The 22753-nt window shown below is 39.1% G+C and overlaps 3 protein-coding genes across 6 annotated transcripts; 2 read left to right on the forward strand and 1 right to left on the reverse strand.

Annotated features, from left to right (window-relative positions):
- Positions 1-369: 369 nt before the first annotated feature.
- Positions 370-4729, forward strand: apoea (apolipoprotein Ea). Its single transcript, XM_051391559.1, has 5 exons — positions 370-419; positions 713-774; positions 1536-1686; positions 2934-3221; positions 4250-4729. Exons 2-5 carry the CDS (start codon positions 732-734, stop codon positions 4539-4541), a joined length of 774 nt encoding a protein of 257 aa, XP_051247519.1. The 5' UTR covers positions 370-419; positions 713-731; the 3' UTR covers positions 4542-4729.
- Positions 4730-8008: 3279 nt separating this feature from the next.
- msto1 (misato mitochondrial distribution and morphology regulator 1) lies at positions 8009-14507 on the forward strand. Of its 2 annotated transcripts, none has more exons than XM_051391514.1 (14): positions 8009-8177; positions 8899-9028; positions 9263-9332; positions 9631-9706; positions 9965-10022; positions 10122-10275; positions 10505-10619; positions 10800-10934; positions 11028-11180; positions 11731-11862; positions 11950-12134; positions 12983-13087; positions 13202-13314; positions 13411-14507. In XM_051391514.1, the coding sequence occupies exons 1-14, from the start codon at positions 8094-8096 to the stop codon at positions 13668-13670; spliced, it is 1770 nt and encodes a 589-aa protein (XP_051247474.1). In that variant the 5' UTR covers positions 8009-8093; the 3' UTR covers positions 13671-14507. The 2 variants fall into 2 exon arrangements, with proteins under 2 accessions (XP_051247474.1, XP_051247475.1); XM_051391515.1 differs by having other exon boundaries at positions 10125-10275.
- Positions 14508-15422: 915 nt separating this feature from the next.
- Positions 15423-22506, reverse strand: srsf4 (serine and arginine rich splicing factor 4). Of its 3 annotated transcripts, XM_051391531.1 has the most exons (7): positions 22324-22506; positions 21016-21155; positions 18923-19000; positions 18216-18322; positions 17636-17850; positions 17292-17369; positions 15423-16335 (listed from the first exon to the last, which is right to left on the reverse strand). In XM_051391531.1, the coding sequence occupies exons 1-7, from the start codon at positions 22428-22430 to the stop codon at positions 15846-15848; spliced, it is 1215 nt and encodes a 404-aa protein (XP_051247491.1). In that variant the 5' UTR covers positions 22431-22506; the 3' UTR covers positions 15423-15845. The 3 variants fall into 3 exon arrangements, with proteins under 3 accessions (XP_051247491.1, XP_051247492.1, XP_051247493.1); XM_051391532.1 differs by lacking the exon at positions 18923-19000; XM_051391533.1 differs by lacking the exons at positions 18923-19000; positions 21016-21155; positions 22324-22506 and adding an exon at positions 19863-20002.
- Between the last annotated feature and the right edge of the window lie 247 nt (positions 22507-22753).

Below are 22753 nucleotides of genomic sequence, written 5' to 3' on the forward strand. Positions count from 1 at the left end.
GTGACAGACGAGAACAGAGGAAAATATTTGAAACGTTTTTTCTGATTATCTGATGGTGCAGTCACAATAATCTGCAGTTGAGTGAAAAGAAAACAAGATTACATTTTATTTAAGCAACTGTTCTAAAAACTAATGATATCAAACTCTTCTACTCATAATTCAGAGGCATTAATCGCATGCAAACTCTGCTCAGATATTTTTGTTGCTTGCATGTGTACTTTCAGTGTGTGACGTGGAGCCAAAATAACACACGCACAGCAATAAAAGGTGACAACAACGCAGTTCATGTTGGGAACTTCGGACACAAGTCAGCAATCTTCCTGACATTTATTGGGTCAAATCAATGTCACTTAAACTGTATAAATACTGAGTGACGAGCTCAGTCAGTCTCACAGACGTCACAGATCAGGATCACTGAGGTAAGTCACAGAAGATTTATGTAAATCTTTAACAGATGGTTGTTGTTTTTTTTATTTGTTTTAAACTGTGTCACACAATCTGCAACATTTATTTTCCATTTAAAGTAAAAGTTTAAAGTATAGAGTTTGAGTTTACAACAGTTTATGAAAACCTCACTGAAGACTCAGATGAATAAGATGTTATATCTGACTTAAAAAAAGTCTTGAAATTAAAGTTCAAGAGGTGAATTAAAGTTAATAAACTACTAAATTGACTGATATTATTTTAACATATTTATTATATGATATTGCAGGTGTCCTTGTTTCATCACCATGAGGATCTTTGCAGTAATCTTTGTGCTGGCTGTCCTCTCAGGTGAGTTCAAAATCTCTTCTTAGGGACAAAAATGTTTTATTGGAATTTTAAATTATTTAAAAATATTAGGATTTAGCATAACAGAGGTATGGGAGAAGAAACAGCTTTTAAGAAAAAATTATACACATAGGTTTAAACTAGAAAAAGCATTTCCTGAAGAAAATGACCAAGTAAATGCATGAAAAGCTGTAAAATTAAGCAAAAGAAGGATAGAAGGAAAGGGGGAGGAAAGAAAGAAAGAAAAATGAAAGAAGGAAATAAAGAAAGAAACTCACTGATATTTCTATTTTGAAAGTTTTCAGCACTTCAGAAAAACCTGCCTTTAAACTCCTGTTACCGTTTGGGGCTTTTATTTTGAAAATACCACCTACTTCTGGGCCACCAAAGCTCTCACACTACTACTACTACTAAAACTAAAATAAATTCTAACACTAATGCTAATGCTAATAATATAAAGAAAGCAAAAGAAGCTGTGTCACTAGTTGTGTCTAAACGTCAGCAGTGTATAGATCAGTCCTAAGGTTTCTTTTGTGGTTTCTGAAGTACTAAAATCTGTCTCCTCCGAGCCCATTTACAAACACGGGACTCAGATTTTATAAAGCGTCTTGTCCATCAGAGCTGAAGAGAAATCCTTCAATAAAATGACACTTAAAAGGCATTTAATCTGTAATCCAACGCAGAACTTCTTCCGTTCTTGTTTCATTTCCCATCTAAAAGATTCAGAAGTGAACATTTGAGATGTTTGTGTCTGTCCAAACCAGGCTGCCATGCAAAAAGCGTGTCTCAGGATGAGTGGAGGAAACCCTGGGAGGTCACCGTCGACAAGTTCAATGATTATTTCACAGATCTGAACACGAGGGCCGATGCAGTGGTGAACGACATCAAGAGCTCCCAGATCAGCCGAGAACTGGAGTGAGTTCATTTACGTCACAGTGATCAATTCAGCAATAGTTATCAAAGTAATAAATCAGTAATAATTAGTGACTTACAGAACATGTTTATGACCTTGTTATGTGAATATTTTATATCTTATGTGCTCTAAATTTGCTTTAACACACTTGCGCAGTTGCCTTTGGCTACAGATCATCTGTCACATGTTTGTGTTTTAAACTGCAGCAGCTGCTCTGGGAAACATTTTAAATTCAGTTATTAATACAGAAAAGGATCTCTGCACTCACCCATGTCTACCTGGTGTGTTTAAACCTGAAAGAGCTGCTGACTAGATGCTACATATAAGGAATAATAAATAAACAGACAGGAAAGTGCAATTAATTAAATGATTGAATGATGTGTGTTTAATAAAATACCTGTACATCATCTCAACTCAAACAGAGACGATCATTACATTTCTATTCATTTGGACGGATTTTTGTTTTGAATTTCGAGAAACATGAAAAAAATGGAAAATTTTGGTTTCCCGATTTAATTTTTCTCATTTCAAAACAAAAATCTGTTGGTTGCAAAGTAGATATTTGTTATTTTGACACACAAATAAATCATCTGATTTACTGAAGGACTGTGGCATTTGTGTACCTAATAAACGGTCAACTTTTGATACTTTTAGTACCTTTCGCTAATAATACTTTTGTTCATTTGAACAATCTGAATACTTCTTCCAGCTACGATGAACACTGTAGTTTTTTATCTGTCTTGTCGTGATTCAAGTGTGTTGGACTGAGGAAAAAGCCTCAACACACTGCTGTTAGACCTCCGCTTGCTTACACAACACACTTTCTTCCCTCGGCTCAGTGTGAGGAGGTTAATCAGCATGTGTCAGTGAGGTGAGACATTGTAAAGGGCTGCTGACTGAGGCCTGCAGCGTACCCCCTGATCTCACTGATCAGACGTCTTATGGGACTTGGTTTAGCCTCAGCCACTATATTGAACCTATACTCAACTTTTCAGTCAAAATTCTTTGATTTTTGCAGGGATGAAAGGTCTCAGCACAAACAGAACTCCTGTACATAGAGCTACATCCCTGCTGCTAAGCATTATTTTTAGATTTTACAAAGACAAATAAGCTTTTTATTTCCCTGTTTTCATCTTGAATGAGGCCTTTCTTTGCTCTGATCTCAGTCTCGACCCCCTTTGGATCCCGAATGCTTCCCAAAAACACACAAAAAATAACCCTTAACTCGTCTGTCTCACCCCTACAACAGCACCCTGATCCAAGACAGCATGTCTGAGCTGGCCATGTACAAGGACGACCTGCAGACCAAGCTGGCCCCCTACACTCAGGAGGCCGGGGAGCGTCTGGCCAAGGACCTGCAGATACTGGCAGACAAACTCCGTGAGCACATGAACGAGGGCCGGGAGCAGATGGAGAAGTACGTCCAGGAGATGCAAACCATGATGGAGCAGAACGCAGATGACGTCAGGGTCAGGGTCTCCGCCTACAACCGCAAGCTGAAGAAACGCCTCAACAAGGACACTGAGCAGATCAAAAGGTGAGAGAAACCCACTGAGGCAGAGAGGCGTTCACTGGAGGGCAGTAAGAGGCTTTTATCTAACTTTTACCCACTAAAACTTACAAGAACATCGAATCCTGAGTGGATTTCATCAGAACAATCACCAACAGTTTCAGGTTTGCAGGTGCTTCCTTAAATACTTTATACTAATTTATGTTTTAATACAAATGTACGTTGTCTTATTGTTGGTTTTTAATATACTGCTTGTTCCCAGAGAGCGATGTTTGTAGAAGTATTGATATGAAACTGAATTGAATATAGAACTGTAACTATTAATCAATTAATCGACTATTTGATTGACAGAAATTGGAAACTATTTTGATAATCAGTTCACACATTTAAGAGGCAGATTTAAACTAAATGTTTTTTTGTTTTCAAATGTTCATATGACTACACTATGCAGGCTGACATATCACTTCTTTAGTACCTATTTCTAATAAAAAGTAGAATATAGGTTGCGCACAGCAGTGCTTCGCATTAATGGTTTATTGTTTTATGTTATTTTGTATTTTATAGTTTTAGATTAAGTTTTTTTCTTTCTGTTGATCAGTGTCAAAACACATCATTAAATCTACTTTGATTTAATGCTGTAAAACAATAAAACAAGGTGCTGTATCAGACTTTGTCAGGGACAGAATAAAGTCCTGGACTGACTTCCATCGTTGTCCCGGTTGGTTTTACAGTCCGCTGACCTTTATCAAGACTGAAACATTCAGTAGTCAGTGTTTTTATAGGAACTGCATGTTGTATTTTATAGAAATATCTGTAGAATATTATAAATACGATATAATATAAATATAAAAATGCAAAACTCTTTGCATATTTTTTATTAATTATATTTTTATGTAAGAAAGTGAAGAAGTAAATTCTGCTGAATATACTTCCTGTTACTGCATTTACACACTATATAATAATACTTTCTTTACAATAGACTAACAGACTAAACACTGATGATGAATCAGATAATTATGAGTCTCGTTCTCATTTAAAACTCGTCCTTCTTTCAGACAAGTGTCCGAATACCTCGAGGAGATTCAGTCCCGCACCTCAGACAACATGGAGGACATGAGGATGCGTCTGGACCCTTACTTCTCTCAGGTGCGTGACAACGCCCAGGCAAAGATCACAACCCTGAATGATCTGCTGAAGTCACAGGTGGAGAACATGAAGGAAAAGATTCAGACCACAGCTGAGGACATCAAGGAGCGCTTCGAGAAGACCGCTGAAGACCTGCGATCCACCCTGGAGGACAAGATGGAGGAGCTGAAAGACTGGTTCAAGCCTTTGATGTTTTGGTAACATGTAAACCCTGTAATCCAACAGTCTGGACTATCTGTTTATCCACCAGTATCAATCCATCTGTATCAAAACCAACCTTAAAGGATTCATAAATGCTCAGATTTAAAGAAGGGAAGTCTCTATGTCTGCTACAGTCTTAATGTGTCTCTGTCACTGAAAACCCTTCAATAAAAACCAACTGAAGAAAATCATTGGTCATCAATAATGTGCTCAACTCTGATCATTTACACACATTTGGGGCTGAATAGGGACAGATTTATTTCTCTACAAACTTCTTATTATCATTTAAATTATTTCAAATACACTATAGTAACAATAACATATATTTTGGTTAAGAAACAACATGTTCAGGTGTTGAAAACTTACTAGCACTCAGATGTGTTTACAAAATGTACATTTAACACCTTTGTTTGAAAGTCATCCATTTATTTTAGCAACTTTTCTACATCCAGTTACGTTCACATTGCAAGCCTCAGTGCTCTATTCGGATTTATTGCTCAGATTTTGTTTGGCTGTATCAGATTCCAGTGATTTTATATTGTATGTATCTTACTGTAACACTTAACACAATATCACTTTAATATCAGTCCTCCATATAATCGTATTGTGACAAAACAATTTCGGTCTACAGATGTAACCTCAAATTAAATGGTTACAGGTGAATCACACCAACATGATGAATGTGTATCTGAAAAGTCACATTAATTCTGTTATTAAACTGAGGAAAAAAAACATTTGAAAGTGGCCCGAATCTGAACTTTAAAGGTCAGATACCATGTGATGAAAGAAATCTGAGATCTGAGTCAAAAATGGGGCAAAAAAAATCATATTTTAGTCACTCTGGCCTCCAGTCTGAGTGAAGGTTTTGACCTTTTGTTGACTTCGGGGTGAATCAGCTGAAATCAACACACTGACTGCAGCAGGGTTGAGTCATTATTCAACAAAAAACATTTAATTTCAAAGATAATATAATAATAATAATAATAATGACATATATTCTTTATTATCACTAAAGTAAAGTAAGTAAAGTCTAATCTTAACCTATAATGATACATCGTCATTTATTTATTCATTAAATTTAAGTTTGCACAATATGGTAAAATATGTGCCAAACAGACTTAAATCTGGAGAACTACAGTACTTTATTATATAATGCCGTTTATCACATTTTACCTTTATCAAAATATTGCAGCTTCTGCAATTTGTGACATATTTTATGGATATTTCATATTATATTAAAAACTGTACAATGAACCTAATCAGCGAACTCAGTAACTGCAAGAAATGTATGTAAAACAAGTGATTTGGATGAATTTTGAGCAGATTATTTCCTGTTTGGGGAACTTTTTATACAATTATCTGTGTGTTTTATGTATTTCAACAATCATTCATACTTAACAGGCTTTTTTTTTTGGACAAATTCAGTGTTCTTGTCCCTGATGTTTGTCCATTGTTCTATTAGACCATTTTCTTTACTTTATATTTACATTTCCTCACAGAAGTGAATCTACTGTGTATATTTTACAGTTTTCTTCCCATGTTTTTGTCTTTATTTATATTTTTTGAGCTTGATTGTGATTTCTTTGCACCGAGGCAAATTCCTCATATGTGAAAACTTACTTGGCAGTAAACCTGATTCTGATTCTGATGAAGCTTTGGCGACCCCTAGTGGGGGTCCCGAGCCCTAGGTTGGGAACCACTCATATAAAGTAGCAGAAAGTACCTCAAAACTGTACTTAAACACAGTACTCGAGTTCATGTACTTAGTTACTTTCCACCACTGACAAACAGTAATAACTGCATGTAAACGTAGTAAACATAATCTTCGCACACTGATGATGATGAACCGGCTGGATGTGTCAGAAACCTGCAGGTAAGAGACTGCATGCAGGTGCTGGTTGGTTGGACTCCTCTTACAGTGTTTATAAACCTGAATCAGACCCCTGGTGGACCTCAGCTGTCACTGTCCGGAGCGCCACCTTCTGGGTTGGAGTGTGGATAAAAACTTTGACTATATTATTATTAGTACATTGAATTATCTCTCATGTGCCTTTTCAAAATTATAGTTGCTGCAAAAAATGATTATTTTCATTATTTGTAAACCTATTATTAATGTTTTTATTGTTTTTATTCTTTGTATTGTATCATGTTACTTTTATGGTTTTCATTCTCTCCTATTTTTGTATTTATTTATATTTATTTACCTTATTTTTCTTTAATGGCTACAGCGTTCAGCGTCCTTATCTTATCATTGTCTTCCCTCTACCGTGTTTTTCTTCTTGTTCTTTATTTCTGTCCTGTCTTTGTTTGTCCCTTAGTGCCCGGCTTGTTACAGTTTTTAAAAGGTGCTTTATGAATAAAGTTACTATTATTATTATTAAATAAGCCTGGCCATCAATATGTGAGTTTTCATTATATATGTAGATGTGACTAAAACTAAGAAAACATAAACATATACACAATGTGGCCTATTTATCAGCATTTTGTTCATTTCTGTGAAGAAAGCTTTAATTTCTAAAGTTTAGATCTAAACTTTGAAGACCTGAACACAAGCTGTTGTTACAGTGTCTTCACTTTCTACTAAATGCAGTTAAAACAACCAAAGAGCTAATAGAAAATGGGCAAGCATCAGATAGAATAAAACACTGAATTTGTCTAAAAAAAAAGGCCACTTAAGTAGTTAAGATAGCTAAAAAAAATACATAATACAGACAGATAATTGTATAAAAAGTCCCATAAAATATGAGGAAAACTCATCTCTGAAGCAATATTTAAATATCTCTTCAAAATAGTGAGAACATTTTCTTATCTTCAAAATTCATCCAAAACATTAATTTTATAATGAGACAGTTATTGTTCACTATTTAAGTTCATTGTACATTCTGCACTGTTATTGTTTTACATTGGATATAATATTGATGTTTTCTATCTATATTCTTATATATTCTATTATAATAAACATACTTCAGGCTCTTATCTTATTATATTTCTTTTTCATTTTATTTTATATGTATATAAATATATATACACACATTTTCTATTTCTATTCTATATATATTGCGTTAGATATTGTAATTATTATTTATATTCTTTAATGCTGAACAACTGTAACAAACTAATTGACCACCTGGGATCAATAAAGTATTTCTGATTCTGATTCTAATAACAGGAAATATCGATACAATACGTCACTTATTGAAGGACGTTTTAATGCATACGTCTTGAAATATTAAAAATATTTTAAAAAATTGTGAAAAATATCTTTTAAAAAAAATTAAAAAACATATTTTTTTAATTTTTACTTTATAAAAAAACATCTGAACGTAGCACGTGAAGCTCGAGCACGGTGACGCCACACTTGTTCCCGCCCACGTCGTTTAAACCAGCCAATCACAATTCTTCACGCAACTCCTCCAGCCAATCACAGAGGCCCGGCTTCCTGTGACGCACAACGTCCCCCACCGCGGTTAGGACGTAATTTCCGGACAACATGTCCACCAGGTACGAAGCGGAGAGTTTAATACGTTATCCTGAGTGCTGACTCCCGCCGCCATGAGCAACCCTTGTCGAGAAGTCATCACTCTTCAGTTGGGACATTATTCAAACTTCGTGGGGACTCACTGGTGGAATTTACAGGTCGGGGCCAACGTTAAGTTAGCTTAGCTTAGCGTCAGCGTCAGCGCATGTGTTTTTGTCAAACTTCAGGGGAGAGGCTGTGTGTGTGTGTGTGTGTGTGTGTGTGTGTGTGTGTGTGTGTGTGTGTGTGTGTGTGTGTGTGTGTGTCTGCTGCAGCGTGAATGTGCATTTTATTTTTTATGGTGCTAAAGATGCTCATTATGACGTCTGTTTGTTGTTTTTTTATAAACATTGTTTTTAAATTGTACATTTGTGAGTTTCTCTATTAGAAGATACAGATACATGACGTAGAATAGGGTTAGAAATATGTAAACTACTGTTTTAAATGAGGGAGTTGGATTAGATTAGAGGTTGCCAACCTTTATTTTCTATCCTTTAATATCTTAATATCCTTTAATATCTTAATATCCTTTTAATATGTTATAGAACCACATTTAAAGAGTAAATGTGCGTGAAATAAGGATTCACCAGTGGATTTACAGCCTTGTTTCAACGCAGTGCACTACAGCAATCTGTCTAAGCAGCTATTCTAAAAAAACAAATAACATAAAACTACAGTCTGAAACTGAAAGTAACTCCTGCATGAGGCTGCTTATCATTACATCTTCACTACATGAATTAACCAACCCTGATGGCAGTGTCTCTCGTTTCTTTTTAAAGGAGCTGAACGTTTGGTGGTATATGTGGTAACTCTGTGTCTTCCTCCTGTCTTTGTTTGCAGGATGCAGCTTTGTCATACGATCCAGAGACGCCACCAGGTGACATCCAGAGTGATGTTGTGTTTCGTGAAGGACAGACTCTGGGCGGACATGTCACCCACACACCTCGCCTCATTGCCATGGATCTCAAAGGTAACCTCTCCGATCACGTGCTGTTATTAAAGCTGAAGACATCCTGGATACTGGAACAGCTTTATTTTGTTTTTTTAGCAGCTTATTTCTGTTGATTTAAATGTTTTCCAGTTATTAAAGCTTTGGTTTTTGTCATTAAGTTTCCTTAAATTGATTCTTGTTCATGCAGTAACTTGGATGTATATAAAGCCTGGAAAGTTGAATCACCTGCCTGTCATACTCTGTCTCTAACAGGAAGTCTTCGGACTCTCCGGCAGGACGGGAGTCTGTATGACCCTGGCAGAGACTCCTCCCCGCTCACATGGTAAATAAGAGTCTCTGTATGTGCGTTATTTCCTCTATATTTTCACAGTAAAGTGTATCGCTGTGAAACCGTACATTCAGTTGTTTGCTTGGCATCCTCTGTTGCACATTTGTGTTTGGGGTAATGAAACACTGAACAACAATGCCTGCAGTGCTCACGTACCTGCAGCGCTGGATATATCAGATCCAACAAAGTTTCCTTTATTACTAATGCATTTCTTACTGGTTTTTCAAACTAAAAGTCTTTTTATATGGACAATTATTGGTGTTTTTCATATTAAATGTGCTCCGTCTGCCAGGGATGGAAACCTCATGATGCACAAAGAAAGTCCTCCTGCGAAGAACCCCTTTCTTGAAGATCTGGATAAGTTAGATGTGAGTGTTTATAGTGGAAATAGAACAAGCAGCTTAGTGATCTATAACATTTTCCATCACAATATTGTCTTGAATAGTGCCGTCTAAGCAGCCTGAATGATGATAAATGAAAAGTCTTTTCACTGTTCTATATATTTGTAGTAGTAGTCAGGACGCAGCTAGGAAACAGGCTGCTTTTTTAAATCTGTAATCCAGTTAAGACGTATTATTGCAGCTTGATACAAGCGTTCTCAAACAGTTGTTTGTTTTTGTCTCCAGAAAGGGGAGATCCTGGCTGAGGCTTATTTATACACCACTTCCCAGCCTCAGTCCTCAGGTAAGAGAACCCTGGACAAACCTTCTTTTAAAACTCTGCATGACAAATGAGATTTTCTGTCCATCACAGCAGCGATCACTCTGAAAACTCTCCAACCAGCAGGTGCAGTGAGTGTGGATACTGTGAACAGCCAGCTGGCTCGACTCCAAAAGGGCTACAGGCTGGAGGGCAGCGTGAGGGTGTGGTCCGACTTCCTCAGGATCCACCTGCACCCTCGCACCGTCTCCGTCATCCACCAGTACAACCACGATGGGTAGACTTTCTCCGTAGTTTCTCCTACACACTTCTCAGCCCGTTCTCATTCCCAGATCTTCAAATACAGACGCGAGCGGTGTTCAGTTAGCTGCAATCGGAGACTTCACGACTAGATTCCACTAAATCCTACACACTGGAGTTTTTTTAAAGTGTGTTTTCTTTGCTTGTGTTATACTCAGTGGGTTAAGAACGAGTCTTAACACAGCTTTGTATTTGTGTGTGTCCAGGGAGGCTCACCGTCTGGAGGCTTTCGGCCAGGGAGAGGGTCTCCTGCAGGGGTCAGTGCTCGAGGAGCTGGAGGACAAACTGCACTTCTTTGTAGAAGAGTGTGATTACCTTCAGGTAAGTCGTTGTTCTTTTATCTCTCTATTCTACTCTATGAAACTAAAAACATGTAGGTTTAATTATCCACATTTTTCCAGTTTTAAAACGAACTGCTCATCCAGTTTGATTCAGTCGCTCTTCACACATCATCTTTCTGCCTTAATTAACCTTTCAGTATCTGCATCCTGTTGTCCTCAGGGTTTCCAGGTGTTGTGCGACCTGGCTGATGGCTTTGCAGGCCTGGGATCAAAGGTCACGGAGATGCTGCAGGACGCTTATGGTGGAAGAGGCATCCTAACCTGGGGGTTGGCACCTGTCAGTCACCCAGATTCAGTGAGTCACAAACTCGACGCTTACTGTTTTTTTAAAAGGCAGATGTTTTGTAAATGGGCTTCTGTACTTACGGTATTCTTCCTGTTCCACCAGACTCCAATGAAGAACCTCTTTCACCAATTAAACTGCACACTAGGAACAGTCCACTTGGCCAATAACAGCTCTTTCTTCTGCCCGTTGACGCTGCGTGGTGGACTAGGCAGACGACCCTCCTCTCCCACAGCATTCCCCCATCTAAATTATGATGTAAGCTTTAAAACGTGTATCACAGTTTTATTGTTTTTAGACTTTTTAAGAGATGTTTAATGGTAATATATGGGGAGTTTCATTGTTTTGACATTTGAATTGACTTTGTTTTATTTAACTTAAAGCAGCAACAAGGGACTTTCATGTTGTGTTGATTCTGGCGACCCCTGTGGACAAAAGCGGTAGTGTTTCTGCCGCCTCCTTTTATTTATTTTAAGGGGACTGAATCCGACCAGGTGGCAGACATTAAGAATAACTATATAGAAAACATCCAGTCTTCTCCCTGATGGTCTCGTTTGCTTATGCAGATCACATAGAGGCACATTTAGACTGTTTACCAGATACTTGTACTATGTTTAACTTAAAAACTGCCACAAAACTGATTTGAACTCACATAACACTAAACCACGTTGATATTTTGAGTTTATATATGATAAAGGACATTTTAAGACTTACAGACACACTGTAATAAGTGCATATATATATGAATATAAAGTTGGAATCACATCTTATTATTGTTTAATGATATATGTTTGTCTCTTCCCTGTAGCCCTCACTGTGGTACCACTCTAGCTCCGTCCTGGCGTTGGCCCTCGATGCCCTCACTTCGCCTTACAGGCTGAGGAACAACAGCGTCCCCATGTGGCAGGTCGCAGACACACTGGCCGTATCTGGGAGAAAGGTGACTCACAGCTGCTGTTTTCTCTCTGCTTTGTTCACGTCTCTATACAGACAGGCTCATGGTAACTGCTGTTCATTTAAATTCTAGGTGGTGGCTGCTTATGGTGCCGTCCCCTTTCCCATGATGCACGACAGCTCTCTCCCCGACGCCCTGAGTGCCTGCACAGATGCGCTGCCATGGAAACCCCTATCAGCTTGCTCTGAAGCTGGCGACGGCAAATGCTACAGCCAGTTGGCGACACTCAAAGGTTTTGAGGGCCAGAAACTAATCAGGTCTGAATATATGAATAATTTTGTAATGTACCATTATTTCTATTATATAGTTACTATAAATAGTTTTATTCATGGTAACAAAACTTTATTTATATATTATGTTCACACACCGAGCAAAGTGCAGATGCAGGGATTTCACACTACCTCATTTATGTCCGTATGTCTTTACAGTTTTTAAGTTTAAATTATTAATATTTTTTGTGACTTCAAGCACACATTGTTTTTGGGGGGAGAAAAAAAAAGGTTCTGTTGTATTTGTGTGTGTATAAATACTGAAATAATATATTTTCTTATATTTTAGTGATTATTACTAAAGGTTTGCACATTTTTAGAGGCACCTTGTATTTTGTATTCTTATCTGCTTCACACTTTAACTGCTACTTAGTTAAAGGGACAAAATGATGAGTCGAGAACAGTTTTAAAGGTGCTAAACAAGGACAACAACAAATTACCAAAATGAACCCAGATTCCAGAGGATTTTAACCAAGTATTGATCTTGTCTTTAGCTTAGATCGCCATACATTTCTGACTGAATCCATCAGAGTTTAATGATGATGATACTTCGTCAGATCAAGTCTGAAATCTTTCTTTAACAAATATATATATATATATATATATATATATATATATTTAACACAACATTACAAACACAGAAGACACGCGTTTCATAAAGCATGAGGTCTGGTTATTCTGTCCTATTATCAGTGAATTTAAAAACCACATGAAGTCATTTACTCTGGTAAGTCTTTTGTCTGCATCGTATTAAGTTATCCAGGAAGAAACTGGCTTATAAAAACCTGCAGGCATTAATCTTTAATGTGTTTCTGAAATAATTGTCTCTCCATCAGCTCTCTGGCTCCAGGGACTAAACCATCCACTCCCCTGCACAGCCTCCACAGCGGGGAAGACGTCCTGGCGTCCTACATCAGATCTTTCTATCCCACAGCTCCTCTGTGAGTCCCCACGCCGTCACATGCTGTGAACGGACTACTTGTTTATCTTCAGGGTATACATATATGTATGTATGTATTTTAAGCCAACGTTTGCTGTCCTCTTTCCACTTTCAGGGCTCTGCAGTTGGTGTCTACTCCCAGTAAGCTGACGCCACCTTTCCCTCAGATATTCAGTCAGTCCCTCGGGGCTCAGGGCTTCCTGCAGAGCCAGCCTCTCTCGCCTGGCTGTAAGTATATTTATAACTTTTACTTTATCCATGTTTCATAACTTTTCTACCTGAATTTGATGGTTTTATGAAATAATCCTTCCCATATCTCTGCAGCTCCGGCCCCTGTAGTCTCCTCTGTACCCGTCATGACTTCTCTCCAGTCGGCGCCTGTGCTCGGCCGGTGGTTGTCTGAGCTGCATCGCGGCGTCAGCACTTTCGACATCCGCCGCATGGCCCCCAGCTTCCTCTCCCAGGGGCCCGAAATGGCCGACTACGAGGAGGCCCTGGAGGAACTGCGGCATCTGGCTCGATGTTACCGTGACGACAGCGGTGGGGTGATGCGCTCCTCTTCAGAAGAGGATGACTATGACTGACACTGGCAGCGTTAGGCTCCGTGACCTGGAGAGACTGATGGCTGCTAACCTGCCTGCTTCGTTGACCAGCCTGCATGCACTCATACGGAGAGAATAGGAGCTGCGCCTCTGGTTTGTGAACGACCACGACTGAATTACACGGTGAATGGCGAGGAGAGAAGTTTGAAATATACTGACAGAACTGACCTGATGAAGGAATAAATAGAAGATAGACCTCTAAAAGAGATCCATGTGTAGTATTCAGGAAGGTGATGGATGTAGCATCTTGAGACTGTATGGACTGTGGTTACATTTCCTCAGATTACTGTTTATCTGTAAATAAATGTGTTTTATACTAATTGTAAATGATAAAATTACTGTATTTACATGAAGAGATGTACTTGTCACACCTCTGTTTTGGGCACAGGTTCCTCTGACCATTAATTCAGTTAAAGGTCCAGTGTGTAATATTTAGTAAGATCTACTGGCAGAAGTGGAATATAATATTCATAAGGTGTTTTCATTAGTGTATAATCACCTGAATATAGGAATTATTGTGTTTCCGTTACCTTAGAATGAGCAGTTATTGTCTACAGATTGCCACCTTACATGGAGTCTGTCATGCTTCTGCAGCCCCTTCTCATTCCCAGGATTGTCAAATACTTACGCAATCTCCAACGTCACTGCTAGATGCTACTAAATCCTACACTGGTCCTTTAATAAATAGCACAGATGTTGACACGGTGCACTTTAACCAGAGTTCTCATTGTCGTGTTGGAAATCAGTTAACAATGTCGGAGCCCAACAAAAGCCAGAACATGCAAAATGCCAATTTTATATTAAACAATTTAAAGAAAACACTAGTGCTTTGTACTTTCACTTCATTGTTGTTCCCATGATAAGACCAAAACATACCGGATGTGTTTGTTTATTCCCAGCTGTGGATTAATACACATTTGGTTCTCTAGCACAGTGTTTCTCAACTGGGGTAACTTTGAGTACTGCAGGTGGTATGTGAGATTTATTTAAAATGTCAGTCATTAATTAATTTAATAAAAATGGAAATTTAAGTTTGATAAACCACTTTCTATGTTCAGTATTCCTGTTTTCAATGCAATTATTAACTGATGTAAACTGACAACTGCAGTAGAGAATGATGAAGATCCTCATTAAAGCACAAGAGCAACATATCAATAATTGGTTAAATGCAACTACAATGCCGTGCATTTGCAATGGAGCATTAGCCACCAGCCAGCAGCCTTTAGCAGGTTCTTATGGCAGCAGGATGGCGCAGATGGGATTGAAACTCATGGAGCCATGTTCCCCAGTGCAATAGTGTGGCTAGTGGTGTGCACAGAGGAACGTGCTCCATTAGGAAACACAGGCAATATTCCATTCTTGGTTCGGGGCTTTTAATTGAGTTTGTTGACAATAAAATAATTTGCCTTATCCTTGTAAGATTAAAAATGAATGGTGACACTGACCATGTAAAACCAGAGTTTTTCATTATTAGTTTATCAAATGTATTAAGACATTTTTCTTATGATACCGTGGAACATTAAGTAATCAGAACTGGCTTGCACTACTCCAGTTTATCAGCTATAATAGAACTGGAAGTGTATAAAGAAAAACATCCCTGAGAAATGATTTGATCTCAAATCTTTGTAGAGGGACATACTAAAGAAGCACTATGCCAACAAGATAAATCAATCACCACCTCAATGACTTTTGAATCTGTTACCAATAAAAAAACAAAACAAATCCAATGACGTATGAATGTAGAACAGGCATTTTTAATTTGAAATAAAATGATACGAGGATTTCACAAAAGGTGAGGAGATGTTTGAACATTTTCCCACCCAGCATTTTGACAAAACAGTATGCTTCTACATTTGATTAAAAAAAGGCTAAGACACATACCATACCATCATTTAAACTTATAAAACTGAGATTGCACCCTGTTATTTTACAAACACCTCCATACAAGACAGCTCTAATGAAAAAATATGTAGAGTAAAAGTCAAATGAAATGGAGTAGCGTGTGCATAAAAGACATTGGGCAGAGTGCCTGGTATTCTACAGCTATTTATCAAAAAACAGGAGGCAGGGGTAGTGTTGTGGGGATCGGGGAATGTAAATGGAGGACAAGGGCAGACAGTGGGATAAGGGCTCATGACAAACAGTCCAAAATCTGAACTAAGAGCGGGAACGGGACCGAGAGCGAGACTGGGAGCGGGATTTGGAGCGGGATTCTGAACGGGAGGCGGATCGGGAGTGGGAGCGGGCTTTGGCAGGTGAGGGGGAACGGGATTTGGACTTGGACTTTGATTTAGACCTGGCTCTGGATTTGGATTCAGCAGGCGAGCGGGAACGGGAGCGAGAGCCCCTCTCAGGCTCGCCTCCCTCGTCGTCACTCTTAGCCGGCTCGCGGCCCTTTGAGCCAGATTTCCTAGAGCGATCCTTAATCCCTGATCTAGAGCGAGACCTGGAGCGAGAGCGAGATCTGGACCTGGAGTCGTCCTTCTTGCTCTTCTTCCCTTCTTTCTTACTCTTTTTGCTCTTGGGGCTGCGACTCCTGCTGCGGTCCTTGTTCTTCGGAGCACCGTTGCTGCGCTCTTCTTCCTCCTTCTTGCTCTTGGCCTTATTCTTCTTGCTACGAGATCGGCTGCGAGAGCGGGAAGCCGCTCTGTGGACAAAACCAGACAACAGAACATTATTTTATGTCATTTGATTCCTTGCTTTACCCAACCCAATAATTCAAAAAGAAAATGTTGTGAAACCGGCACATTTGAAGTATTTACAGCTATTAGATCACATTTTTTTCCTAGTAATGGTTTTGCATCATTAAAAAAGGGTCAAGGTGAATACAAGCAGGATATCTGCAGGTTTCAACAAATTAAATTTAATATTTAAGATGTTTTAAAGATTATAAATGCAAATTAAGACCATGTTCATGTCCATACGGAGGTAATGTCAACTCCATTAAGCCAAATCAATTGTTAAGACCTGTCGAAATAACATTTGATACATTTTAAAGAAGCCTAGAATTCAGATTATTGAATTAATTTAATTTCCTGCAAACACTGTATTTAGGAGACCTTCTGACATCAGCTGTGCCTTTATGGAAAGTAGAGGAACCATCAGTGAGCCACCAGCTCAGATCCACTGTGAAAAAGTAACGTAGCTTTTGCCTGCTAAGATTAAACTAATTGACAGCCATAAAATACCCAGAGACAGCGGCTGTGGAAAAACAGCAGCTGTAAATATTAAGCTACTTCATTCCCTCGCTGGCTATGTGCTGCGTGCGTACCAGTGCAACCACCTGTGCCTTGTAAACATCTATTTATAGAAAAACGTTCTCGTCTTTCAGCTAACTGGTTATCAAGTGCCAAAGTGTGTTTTTTTTAAATAGGAGGCTGCTGAGAGACTTACGATCGTCTGTCATCGTTGTACATTGCCATGTAGCATGCAGTGGGTTTTGGAACATGTGAATATACAGTTAGGACTCAGCAATCGGTGTGAAACCAATGCACAGCCAGCTCTTTCATTTTACAAAACTAATACACGAAAACAGCTTCTACGAACTAGTTAGACAGCTTGTTTCACTAACATATCCCCCCTCTGATGGATTGGATTTCAAACCTGGAGTGGGAGCGGCTGCGACTGCTGCTCTCACTACGGCTGCGGCTCTTGCGAGAACGACGGCTCCTGGAGCGGGACCTGAGAAAACACACAATAATTAGCAACAGTAACATTGCCCGCAGGCCAACTGCAGAGGTGATTGTAATGAAGCTTCATCGGTTGCTAGGCCAGCGTCTTTTATATCTACAACTGTATGCTCCTTTCTCCAATATTTCTTTCCAGTCACTGCATATGAAACACTGTTTAAACACATGTGCATTCAAATGCCAAACTGTGATGCACAGCTAAACTTCCTAGTGCATTTGCATCAGCAGGTCAAATATAATGACAGTGGCGTGTCTCACCTGGAGCGGCTGCGACTGCGAGAATAAGAGCGTCTGCGTTTGGCTCCAGGGCGGTCCTCAATGAGACGGATCTTTCTGCCGTTCACCTCAGTGCCGTCAAGCTTCTCCAGAGCCCTCTTCATGTCAGAGTACAGCCTGAACTCTATCACCCCCTCATTCCTCCGGCCCTTGTGGGTGTCAGCGTAAGTGACCTCCCCTGCCTGCCTCATGTAGTCCTGTGGAAACACAGCGTGATGAATTAAAATACTAAGCTAAGAAAGAAAATGAAAAACTCAAAGAGGACAACGGTGCTCGCTCAGTGTTGCACAATCAGCAATCAGTGCTCGGATTTGTTTTTGTATAAACGTTTGTCTTCACGTTTTCAGTGGTGAATCTTTCACATGCACTTATTTACTTTTCTATTTCCTTCTAAATCTTGTGAAACTAGTCAGACAGTTCTAATGTACTGTATTCCTAAATTTAGAGCTCCTAGAAATAGACAGCTGACAAATGAGAACGCCATTTATTGGCTGTGGACATTACTTCTTTAAAAACCTTTGAAAATAAATAATGCAAGAAAGAAAAGAAAAACAATACATACCTTCAAGTCCTGCCAGCTGCAGCGGCTGGAAAGATTCTCAACAATGAGCCGATAATCTGTCCTTATCGGTGGACCATATCTGTCTCTTCCCCAGCGTCCATATCCACCTTTTAAGGCAACAAGGAAAGGACAAAAAAATGACTACCAAAAAGAAACAGGGATGGTGCATTTATACTAAACTCCAAGCTACACACTAAAAAAATAAGTCAATATTTATTTGGGAAAAAGAAACAAAGAAGGGGAAAAGCAAAGGTGAAAAAAAGAATTATAAAAAAGAAAAAACTAAATTCATTAAATCCTAAAAAAAAAAAAAAACCTATTTATTTCTTTCTACAAGCCTGAACCTATACAAAACACAAATGTAGCTTATTAAATTGTGGTAAAATTTAGGGCTGCACGATATATTGGTTCAGCATCGACATCACGATGTGCGCATACGCAACAGATCGCTGGATGTGCAATTTTAAGTAAGGTAAATTAACTTTAACATGTCATGCTACCACTTTTTTCTCATTGATGCAGAAGAAAAACTTGCACGGTTCTCATTTTCCAGGACTAAATCTACAGGAGACGTCTGTAATATGTTTTACCCCCAATAAAGGGGTTCTTGGATACAAAAGAGTTTGATGCTAGTGAGTGACCTGCAGGCCCTGCGTGTACAGAGCCGCCGGTGTGTTTTGGTCAGTGGAGCAGAGATGCAGCTTTACCCTTGGCATCAGATTGCGTCGTAAAGTCTGCGTCACTGCAGCCACCTCGTGGTAAAGCATGCGCCTCGTCTCTGGTGTCTGTGTCAGGAGGAGGAATAATTTGGTGGGTTTCCAGTCGGAGATTCTCAAGGAGTTTTCAGTCTTGGCTAAATGCTAGATGCTGAGACCTGACACTGCACACCTGACAGATAGGCATTTCCACCAACAGGGAACTGACTCCGTTCTGGTTTACACACCTAGTTTGGAACCGTCCTGAGCATTTCAACCAAAAATAAATTGGTTCGGAACCTGAAAAGTTGGTTCCCAGTTGGAACCCAAAAAAAATATGTCTTGCTTAGTTCATTGGGAACCACAGTAACAATAACCTACAGGTCGTTGTGCAGTGTGCACCGACTTCTAATGGTTGCGTTCAAAACTGGTGGAAATGCGAGCTGCCGATAGCACCAAGATTCTTGAACAGAACCAGTTCAAGAACCAGAGCTAATCTGATGGAAAAACACTTATAACTGACTGTCTTGACCGATGGTACTACAAGTACAATGTTTAGCTTATATAGTGTAAGTAATCACCATTACTGTGAATACAGACACTATTTTCACTAGTTTTGATAAGACTGTTTTCCGGTTTTGAACTGGACTGAAAAACTATTCTAGGATGATTAATTCTTTCCAGATAAACCTATTATACTGAAAATTCCTGTGTTTATTACTATCACAATATATTGCAGGAAAAAAAAACATATCGCAAATGTCATTTTTCCCCCCAACATCGTGCAGCCCTAGTAAAATTTCAATTGGCCTATTTTCTGAAATAATCAAGAAAAAAAATTCAAAAACATAACTGATTCGAGGAAGTACTTACGGTGAACTAAATTAAGTTTCTAAGCTATCCTATCTAAAAACATTTCACTGTTACAAAACATTTTTTTTTTTTCAGGCACCTATAAGAGCTGAACCCACATCTGTTCCTAACCCCATGGCATCCTCACCACCCGGCCTGGGCCTAATGGGAAAAGCGGTCTTCATTCACAATGGCTCCCTTTTTTGGTCTGCCCAGGGGCCCAGAATGGTCAAACCACACTCTTGGAAAGGGGGGACACCATGGCCAGCAATAGGGGCAGGCAGTCAGCAAAGGACTCTTTCAATTAAAACATTGAGGTTCTTTGTTAAATCTTTACCTTTAAATTGACAATCATTTTATATAAAATAAAAAACGGAATAAGACATCAATAGATTACAAGATATTTGACAATCAAACGGTTATTTTACAGTATTCAAATTAAGACATGTATATATCCTTTCCACCAGTAAGCCATTTCCCCATCACATATTCACATGTAACTGCATTTTCAATCCATCATATTAAAATCCAAGATATTGTTTCCAAGTCATTGGTGGCTCTGGTGCACACAAATTTAATCACAGCGTGTGCTGATAGGGTAAACTCCTCCCATTCATTCGCCTGTTGTTCAGTTGGTGAAAACTGTTAAGTGCTGTAGTGATTGGTGCTCGTACACATCTCCTAACTTATTTGCAAGTCAACACAAAAACAAAACTGCAGCTCTAGAGTACTCGATCCAGAAACTGAGACGTGCCTGTATGCTAAACAAGCAATTGAAACCCTGGAGGGCTCATTGAGACCAGAACAATAGCAAAACCTGATGAAATAAAGATGGGGGGATGTGTGCTACTAACTTTTTTTTTACACTTTGTTTTATTTAAAAGATTCACTATAATATCCTAAACTGAGGATAGACTCTGTTCATGCACCAAGATCAGAAGTAAGGTACAAATGGAGCTGACAAATTAAACTTGACTTATTGTTTTATCAATAAAAAGACATTATTTTTATTGTCTTGTCTCCATTTTCTTCCCAAAAATTCAGAAAGTTTTTTAATTTAATAATTTAGTCACCCCTACAATTTCCAGTACGAATATGAGGATATAAATTGAATGCACATTAGCCACCAAGGACAAGCTTAAAATTTTGCCCCTTTGAAATTTAGATCAATGGTTCCCTGTAATGAATGAAATCCCTCATCAACAACATTAAATCATGTGAAAATAAACACAATAATCCATTAGAACACTTACTTCTTCCACCATAACCTCCGTCACGACGGGGTCCCTTGGTGTGCTCCACAATGACCCTTTCCCCACACAACTCCTTGCCGTTCAAATCATACACAGCATCGTCTGCATCACGGGGGTCATCAAATTCAACAAACCCATACCTTTATGAAAGGAGATAACATGTTAACACGGGGATAGAAGAAGATTTTGATGACCAAATGCACCCCTGCACCGTGTACATCATGACAGAGAGAGACAACAATGTGGTAAGCTGGTTGGAGGATGCAGGTCAACATTACATCTTCCAGTCAGCTTAATTTTTGTGGGGAAAATAACATTACAACAAATAATAGAGCAGCTACACATGTGTAACTCAAACCTGGGGGTTGCCAGAGATTCACAGGAGGTTGCAAGGTGTGTAAGAATTCAAGAAAAGCTTTTTTGCTGAATGTAAATGAATATAAAAGTAGTAAATATCATTAAAAATAGAAAGAAAATTGCATAAAAATATATAAAATAGCGGGAAAACTTAAATCTGATGTAATAATCTGCTCAAAATGCATCCAAATCTGTAATTTTACAAAAACTTCCCGTTATTGCGTTCACTATTTAGGCTCAGTGAACAATTATAAACAACAATAATCAGTTGTTCTGCACAGTTATTGTTATTAAGCATCGAATATAATAAGAAATAACCATAAAAACATATCACTTGGTGAGGGATCGTCAGTTTACTCATTGATAGAACAGGAAATTAGTTGTCGACCACTGAAATAGAGGAACTACACGTTAATTATCACATCCCAGCTGCAGCACCGAGTAATTACTCGATCACATCGCATCGTAAGAGAGAGCTGCAGGCGGAGGACCAAGCGTGCATGCATGAGTACAACAAGGCATGCTCCTTTTAATAAAACAATATTATATATCTATATATATATATATATATGTATGTATACTCAACCCACACGGGTGTGCCTGAACTTGCACTTGTTTAGCTGAGGCTAACGGTGTGGCTTTAATCCACGGAGCCGCCTGTGACATTGCCACGTCTAACATTAGCTACCTAGCTCGAACATTACCGACGCTCACAAACACCAACCTGTTTATTTATTTATTTATTTTTAAGTATTTAATCTCGAATAACGAGCCCCTTTCACAAACTAAACCCCCCCTCCCCCGCTTTGGATCACACTCTCGACGGTAACATTAAAGACCCGGGCTAGGTAGCTTAGCATTAGCAGGCCAAACAAGGCCCGGACGAACCGGTGCGGCCTTGTGCGTCCGGTAGCTTCAACAACGGACATCGAGCAACGGCTCCAACGTTACCCGTTTTTCAGGTCGACTTCGAGTATCTTCCCGTAGCCTTTGAAGAACCGCTCCACGTCCTTCTCTCTGGCTCTGTAGCTCAGCCTTCCGATGTACACCCTCGACATGTTGCTGGCCGCAGTGTGCTGCTGAAATGCGGGATTCGAGCACACGGAGGAGGCGCGAGGCTGCGAAGATACATACACGCGCTCCTCTCATACAATAGGTCGCGGGTGAGAGGGGGCGTGTCCTCGGTGGTCTGGGGGGGGTGGTGCGACCTGAGTTTTGTCTCTCAGGTAGCCACGTTATTTCCAGGGTGTTTATGTATGTGAGTAAAAAAAAATAAGTAAAAATAGAAATTTGATAAGAGTCTAAGGAATGTACCTTATAATAATATGATATATGACAATATATAGACAAAGGTTAATATATTCCTGTCACCCAGAAATCA

Source organism: Dicentrarchus labrax, unplaced genomic scaffold, assembly GCF_905237075.1.
Source record: "Dicentrarchus labrax unplaced genomic scaffold, dlabrax2021, whole genome shotgun sequence".
NCBI lineage: Eukaryota > Metazoa > Chordata > Actinopteri > Moronidae > Dicentrarchus > Dicentrarchus labrax.